Source organism: Primulina huaijiensis, chromosome 7 (genome assembly GCF_012295235.1).
Source record: "Primulina huaijiensis isolate GDHJ02 chromosome 7, ASM1229523v2, whole genome shotgun sequence".
Classification (NCBI taxonomy): Eukaryota; Viridiplantae; Streptophyta; class Magnoliopsida; order Lamiales; family Gesneriaceae; genus Primulina; species Primulina huaijiensis.
The window spans coordinates 732,796-741,141 of NC_133312.1; the positions used below are offsets into that span (position 1 = coordinate 732,796).

General features: G+C 37.3%; 1 protein-coding gene across 3 annotated transcripts; it reads right to left on the reverse strand.

Moving 5' to 3' along the window:
* Positions 1-2,405: 2,405 nt before the first annotated feature.
* LOC140980911 (heat shock 70 kDa protein 15-like) lies at positions 2,406-8,346 on the reverse strand. 3 transcript variants are annotated; one of them, XM_073447025.1, is made up of 10 exons: positions 8,144-8,346; positions 6,369-7,568; positions 5,553-5,777; positions 5,343-5,438; positions 4,373-4,564; positions 3,835-4,032; positions 3,621-3,767; positions 3,374-3,523; positions 3,171-3,301; positions 2,406-2,856 (listed from the first exon to the last, which is right to left on the reverse strand). In XM_073447025.1, the coding sequence occupies exons 2-10, from the start codon at positions 7,536-7,538 to the stop codon at positions 2,628-2,630; spliced, it is 2,538 nt and encodes an 845-aa protein (XP_073303126.1). In that variant the 5' UTR covers positions 7,539-7,568; positions 8,144-8,346; the 3' UTR covers positions 2,406-2,627. The 3 variants fall into 3 exon arrangements, with proteins under 3 accessions (XP_073303126.1, XP_073303127.1, XP_073303125.1); XM_073447026.1 differs by having other exon boundaries at positions 6,369-7,554; positions 8,144-8,345; XM_073447024.1 differs by having other exon boundaries at positions 6,369-7,596; positions 8,144-8,345.

Below are 8,346 nucleotides of genomic sequence, written 5' to 3' on the forward strand. Positions count from 1 at the left end.
CATCAGGAGATGGTCCTGGTGTGGGAACATCAGGCGATGGTGCTGGGGTAGGAACATCAGGGGATGGGGTTGGTGATGGTACTGGGATTAGAACGGCTGGAGATGGTGCCGGGGTTGGAATAAATGGAGATGGTGATGGTGATGGGGTTGGAACGTCAGGAGATGGTACTGGTGTTGGAACATCAGGGGATGGGGATGGGGATGGAGATGGGTTTGGTGATGGTTTTGGTGTTGGAACATCAGGGGATGGTGTTGGAGATGGTGATGGGGTTGGAACATCTGGCGATGGGGTTGGGGTAGGAGCGTCTGGTGATGGGGTTGGAACATCTGGAGATGGTACAGGGGTTGGAGTGATTGGTGACGGGGATGGCGATGGTGGTAGGACCGGCGGAGGTGGAGGCGGCAAAGGCGCATGACGATTGTCGCAAATATTCTTTGCAACTAGGAGCAATTTACGTTCCATGGGATCCAAGAAGTTCACGTAGCAATGCTTCGTGATCTTTCTAACTTGCAAGCAACAGTAAGTACGTGCATCTTGAGGAGCATCAAATTCGGACCCTCCACAAGTGTCCAAAAGTTGAGTCACCGATTGGCAGATTTTATGCGAATTCGGCGGTGATGGAGAAGGTGGCTGCACTGGTGGTTCGCTTGGGGGAGACACTGGTGGAGGCAACGAAGGAACTTTGATCCACGGGTTATCGCAAATCTTGGTGGCACCATTGATGAAGAATTGTTCTCTTTTGCTCAATCCTACGAGACAATGGTCTTCAATATTTCGAACTTTCTGGCAACAATAGGGACGGGCTCGAATTGGAAATAAACTTGATCCGAACTTGGTCCCACAAAATGCAAGGAAATCATCCCTTGCTTGACACTGATCTCCATAGCTTTGGCCCTTACCTTGGCTTAGTGACAGAAGAATAAACAACGACAAAAAGAAAATCACCACACTTTTTGCCGCCATTGCATGCAAAGCTTCTGTCAAATTTTTTTGTGGTGAATAGATTGCCTAAGTGGGTTTTATAGAGCCAAAAGAGTTTCATTTTGTTTGGGAATTTAATCATGATATCTTGAATCATGGTTTTATTTAATTTCAATAATATAGAGTTTGATTTTAGTCATTATCAATATCTGCATAAATCTTAAAGTATTTAAGATGATCTAATGATAATGATAATTATTAAATAAATCACCCAATCTAGTTGCGTTTTATTTAATTTGGACTCTGTCATAAGCAAATGATTATTAGGAAAATCAATTTTTTTACGTTGATTATTCCTTAATCATATAGCTTATGGTACATATAGTAAATGGCATAGTAATTAAATAATACGACATTAATGACTTAAATTTGCATGAATTTTAAGATCCCATCGGGCGCTTATCTAAAGTTATCTTTAATATCATAAGTTTTTAAAATTTATTAGAGTGATAATAATTTAGTATTTGTTTAACTTGAATCTTGGAGTTGTGTTTCATTTAATTTGGACTTTATTGAAAGTTAATATGTTTAATCCATTTCAGATTTTGATTTAATCAAAAATTGAATTTGAATATTTCATCATAAATCCGAACGTATCGACATCACCACCGACTTTTTTTTTTTTTTTTTTTTTAGGAACCACCGACATCAAAATGAATTACTTTGTAGGTAGAATTTTCTGAACCATAAAATATCAAATTTAATATGGGATAAAACTCTATCACAATCATTATCAAATTTCAAAATCAAATTTCTACCAGAGAAGATACATACATACAAAAATACAATGCATATAATTCGATCAACAATTCATTTCCTCCTCGAATTCAAAATGGTTAAACGTAATTCTAATTTCTACTCTATTTTTCAGTTGGTGATTGAGAATTTTAGCTAATCTTTTGTTATACGATTTATCTACGTTATTTTTTATTATTTGGTGATTGAGAATTTTAGCTAATCTTTTGTTATACGATTTATATCTTTGAGACACATCAATCTGATTCATATCTACAGATTTATATTTATACATAAAAAATAATGTATTTCATGAATTGAATCCAACGATAGTTCATGTAATTTATTTTTGTAGATACATACTTTATGATCCCGAAATCAAATTTTAATTTTGTTTATTTGTAACTCATTTATCATTGTATTTTCTTTCCCCCAAAAAAAAACTCTCATCTATTATCTTCAAATTTAACGTCGCTTACACCTCATTCTGTTCACATGTATCAAATTTTAAATCATGCAACGTAAATATTGCATGGCATGCTGTATATTTTTCTGCTTCGATTTATGTTGTCTGCCGGTGGAACTCATAATTTCTCAAGGATGTAATAAATTTCGATAAAAATTTGTTTTCTTGTTCATTGGCTCATTGCAAAGAAGAAAATTTTTCGAATATAAATTTGATCCCGAAACTGCACTTTTCCGTTGAGAGAACAATATTTCACTGAACCCACGATAATAAATTATAATGTTTCCGACAGAAACCCTTGGCAAGTGTTGACATAATCAGATCATGTCCCATTAATTTCAGCATTACCAAAACTTAGCAAGAACCAGAAGTCTACTTTTTCAGCCACAAAAACGAACCAAAATAGGAAGAATGAAATGTTACACCTACGGATTAATCATTGGATTATGCAGTATTTGGTGAAGCAGCATCGGACTCAACTGTTTCCATTTCCATTGGTTTAGCAGCAGCTGACGGTACTTCATTGCTTGCATTAGGGGCTTGGCCAGGGCTTGAATTAGGATTATCAATCTCCTGATCCTGTGTTTTGCCACTCTGAGAAGGGGCTGGCGAGGGTGCCTCATGTGGAGTTGGCTTTGCGGGCTTCGGTTTCGTCATTATGCGCTTGCAGTAACTGTTGATGGAAATCGTAGTTCCATGTGTTATTATACATGAAAAGTAAAGCAAACCAAAGCAAATAATAAAAGCTGCTTGGAGTCTTCTGGAAAGGATTTGAGCAGGGTACGAGAGCTTTTTGAAACCTGGCTTGAATAGTTTATGGTAAATATCAAAGATCAAACAATTTCAAGCCAAGCGGGAGTTCTTAGAGAGTGTTGGCATATTTCATACTATCGTAAAATTCTTGAACCAAAATCTTATGTAGCAGATGGTCAAACAGTCGTGTAAAAAGATCTTTAGGAAGGGAATCTTGAACCAAATTTACCATACCTATCAAGAGCTTCAGCTTTTTTCCTCATATCGGCAGACAAAAGAACTGGTGTTGCATACTTAGGGAGTGAATCTTGTTGTTGTTTTCTCTCTGTCAACCAAACCTCTGCTTCCATGCATTCATTCACAACCTGAAAGCAGAAACAAAATGACTCACAATTCATTAGATAACTATTATGTGGCTACTGGGAGCAGGCTAACACCTTTTGTTTCTCTTCCATTTCAATGTGATCAAATCTGGGATCATTCGACACTGCTGCTTCTGTGAAATTCTTAATGCAATACATAAGTTGGTCTGCCGCAGGTCCCCTCATTGAATGCTCCTTGTAGCGCTCTTCTATGGGATCACCTTGCTGCCAGATTATATTTCCAAAATTTAAAAAAAAAAAATTACTACTAAGATTAGAAACACAATAACATAACAGAACAACCCAATTTCAAGATACTCACCTTTTTGAGCTCCTCCAACTTAGAAATATAGACACCTTTCGTTTCATCCTCACCATCTTCATACAACCAATCTTCCACCACCTGCAATCTGGAGATGAACTGTTCTCTGTCTGAATCCATTACGAAGTCGCAATACTTGCCATTAAGCTGCACAGGCAAAACTATCAGTACCAAACGGCAACCGTTCAAGCAAGAGCAACACCATTGTACATACCTTGTTCCGCATGTCATAGACATAAGACTCGAGTGAGTTCTTTTTATCTTTAGTTTCTTCCATCACTCGATCCTGCAGAGCCATCTCAAATTCCTTCTCCACAGCCTTTTGCAAATCCACGGCCGCCAGACCTCCATGAACGACGACTTCAGTTACAAGAACATTTGTTTTCCTGACCTTTTTCTTTGGATTCTCCACCTAATGAAACATGGTAATGAGATATTCTTATAGGCGACTCACATAACCGCGGAAAGGGATAACTATCAAAAGTACCTATTAGAAGTTTTCTATCGTACACAAGCAGGTACACAATGGATCTCTTCCATGAAAAACAATACAGAGTGGCATGGCAGCATAGTCGATTTTTAAATGAAAAGAAAAGAAGCATAAAGGGAGAGATTTTCAGTGTCTATTATTTGAACAAACCTAAAAATAATACAGACACGCTAACTATTACTAGGAAGATTGAGAAAGCCGTGAACTCAAAGATCAAAGGCAAAATCCTAACAAAAATGAGTAGACATGGTTTTCACCTAACCTTGGAATCAGTTTCCATCTCAGATGTCTGATCTCCAGATTTCAGCACACCATTTTCAGCACCAGGGGCATCAATTTTGGAGTCTTGCATATTGACATCAGTTTCAGTAGGAGCCTCATCAGTTTCCATCTTAGTTGGTTCGCTGGCCAACTCTTTTATCACAGGAACTTCTGTTTCCTCCTCTTCCAAGAGCTATCAAGAAGCCGCAATTAGAATTCAAAGAATACAATTGAAACACCAAAGTCTTTGTTGATAACAGAACATCCAAATATCACTGGTCGTTATAAAAATATCCGGTTGACCAACTTTGTCATGTAAACAATAAAGTTCAAAACTAACTGAAAATTTCGAACATGATTCCTTTTCCAGCATTAGTAGCAACATTTATTATTCCCACATTTATAACAAATCACATGCTTTCGTCAGGTATTTGACATAACACTTTATATAATAGTGGTCCAAAGTTGCCATGACACGTGAAGTGCAACTGAAACATACAGTGCTGCATATCGTGTTAAGATCACGCATTTAAACATTTTCACATGTGTGCTTCATTAGAATATTCGATGAGAAATTAAATGTAAAGTATGAACGAAACAATGTATTATCACTTATTAAGTCAGATGTGGATCCACATTTGTAAAAGCAAGTACAGATAACTTCTTCCCTGTTCAGACATTCAGCACATGTTAATAATCAATGGTTCTTCAACCATTGTATTGAAACAAAAGATTTAATTTTAAAAGTACCTTTTGGTGCATAAAATCTGAGTACGTAAAAACATATTGAAAGAAATTTAAAGCGGAATAAGCAGGTCTAATATATCTTATTATTTCTAAAATTGGTAGTCCTGAGTCCTGACATTTTAGGATGTTAATAATAGGAACTCTAGTAATAAACAAATGAATTACATGAATCGATTGTGCATCTTTTTATCAAATCACGGAAAAGCTTTATCCTGAAAGCTTACCGTTGCTGACTCAACAGATACAATACCATGAAGATTTAAACGCACTTTGACCTTTACTTTCGCCTGTTCACCTTTTGCGGATTGGAAAGGTCCAATCTGCACACCAACACATCGGGTAATGTCATGTGATGGCAAAGAATATGAATCAAAAGCTATGCTACATAAAAGAATAACCTAATAAGCTCGTGTGAATCCGCTCAACACAATTACCGTGTAGGTGCTAATATTGGCAGGACCCGATAATTCACTGTCAGCGTACTCCACATTCAAGGTGAATGTTCCAGATCTGTGTAAAGTCAAAGCCTTCACACTGGGTATAGCATTACCCCTTGCGAATACAACCTTTCTCTGCTGATTATCCACCTCTCCACTTTGTCTATCTGAAGCATAACCCTTCCATGACAAGCAAATGGAGAAAGGGAAACTCTCATTAACCTGCAAAAAGGAAGTCGACAATATCAAGTCAAGTTTCACATTAATCATTGAGTATATTTTGTACAAGATTTATGTTGGGTATGCACCAACATAAATATTCAAAAATAAGAATGCTTAATCTCCTAAATGTCAGCAAAACTGGACGAACATCAGGGCAAAAGCTGCAAGAACGAAGTAAACATCCTGAAAAGCCTAAGAATCACTTGCAAAGAAAACAAGCATTTGATCTTAAAGGGGACCATACAGTTACTAATGAGTCTCTCTACTTCATGAATTTCAATCATCGATAATATACATCATACAAACTTTCATTTCGTTGTAGTTACAAACTAAATGCAGTCAAACTAATTTTGAAAAGCTAATGCATACCACCATATAGAGGAAACTAAGTGTATCTTGTTTTGCAACTAAAAGATAAGCCTCATGACACATACAGGACCAAGTAAAGATTCAAGAAAAACAAATAAAAGTATGTAATGATTCTGAGAACACGAACATGCAGGAACCTCAAGGATGATCAATTGAATTCCAACTAACAAATGCATCTAGACACAGATACCATATGGATAGCTCCATCATTGAAATCATTACCTGAAACTCTCGAACTTTAAATGTGGGACTGAGCATAGCACACTGCAGAGCACATCCTTTTGCAACACATTCACTGGCATTCATTGTGCGGCGAGGCTCCTTACCAAAGAAATCGGTTAAGATCTTAATAATAGCAGGAACACGAGAACCTGAGCCAACAACTTCAACTGAATGAATATTCTCAATAGTCACTCCAGCATCTACCAGAGCCTTCTCCAATGGGATTTTCACTCGTTCCAAAATTGGAACACTAATTTGCTCGAACTCCTCCCTCTTTATGACACCTTTGACATCCTTCTCATCCATCAAGCACTCAATGTTAAGAGGTGCCGCAGGATTTGCACTGAGGACCTTCTTTAACTTTTCGCATGCAGTGCGTAGTCTTAAGCAAGCCTTGTCATTCATGAAGACATCAATGTTATACTCATCCTTAAATTTGGCAGCGAAATGCTGAAAAAGAGCTTCATCGAAATCACGTCCACCAAGTGATCGATCAAAAGCATGTGCCAGTATCTGAAGCTGTCCTTTCTTGAAGGCAGCAACACACACTTGCATACTTGCATGCCCAACATCGACAAAAACAATGTTCAATGATTCATTTTCAGGTAAATCGGTCTTGTAAATCCCATAAGCTAAAGCTGTGGCGGTTGTCTCATGAAATAGACGAAGTGGGCGTAAGCGTGCAATTGTTGCTGCGTCTATAACAGCTCTTCTTTGAAGGTCGGTGAAATAAACAGGTATTCCAATGCAACAATCTGCAACCGGTGCATTCAAATTCTTTTCAGCAATGCTCTTCAAATTGGAGAGCACCATTCCCAAAATCTGAGTAGGTGTAAATGTTCTTGTTTCTCCCAGATACCGCGCTTGAATTAAAGGATAGCCATCGGGCCCATCGATAACTAAAAAGGGCAATGATTTCAGATCACGCTGTAACTCAGGATCTAAAAATCGACAACCAAGTAGTCTTTTAATTTGAGATATTGTATTTTTCGGATTTGTCAAACTTGAAGCAGACCCTGCTGTCCCAAGGAACCTCTGCTTGTCACCAAATGATACAATAGCCGGAGTTTCACGTTTGGACTCTTCATTAAGGACGACATCTATACCCCTCTGCCTTGCAACAGCAACTACGCAGTTATCATTCCCGAAATCGAAACCGACGACACTCATATTGACTAAAAGCTTCCTAGCAGCACAAATCTACCCAATCAGAAACTAAGTTAACAACCTGAAGCATAAAATATTCAAACATCACAATTATACCTACATAAATTGTACTCAACATAAGCACTCAATTCAATTTCTTCAGCATGCATGAATTAACACAACAAAACATTGTGCAAAAATGAGCTGACAAAACTTCTCGGAAAAAATAATCTATTCAGCGTCCACAACGTCATTATATCTTCCGAAAACTCAAACACAATCACATCAAGTTAATTTATCTCGTATCAATTTACAAGTAACATGAAGAAAACGAAGTAACGAAACCCACCATAAGGAACCCAATCAAATCAAATAAAGTAAAAGAAATAAAATAAAGTAAAAGCATAATGATCGAACATCAACAAAGATTCTATTTTCTGAAATACGAAAGAAAAAAAAAAAGAGAACCAGAGTTCCATAGATCCAACAATTCAATGAAACTTAAACTACAGTTCGTGATTCCAAACACCAAGTACCTCAGTAATGATCTGGACACTGAAAAATGAAATTATGGAATACTCTTCCAACAAATATACAATATTGCAGAAGAATACAAGCAGAGAAATTACCGAAATCCCTGTTTCCGGTACTAAATGGGATCAGAAAGCAAGATGGGTCCTTTGAAGAGCAATTCAGGTGACTATTCCAATTCCCAATACATGTTTGAAAATGAAGGAGAACATAAAGAAGTTGGAGGAAATGGTCGTCGTCTTGCAGATGACTCCAGTAGATACATCGCAGCTTCTAGAAAAATCTTTTGGGTTCACTTTTT

Coding starts and splice junctions, on each gene's coding strand:
- LOC140980911 (XM_073447025.1), bottom strand. CDS start 7,538: ATGAGTGTCGTCGGTTTCGATTTCGGGAATGATAACTGCGTAGTTGCT. Junction 5,439..5,552: donor CCAATATTAGCACCTACACG/GTAATTGTGTTG, acceptor GTTGGTGTGCAG/ATTGGACCTTTCCAATCCGC. Junction 3,524..3,620: donor AGTTGGAGGAGCTCAAAAAG/GTGAGTATCTTG, acceptor ATAATCTGGCAG/CAAGGTGATCCCATAGAAGA.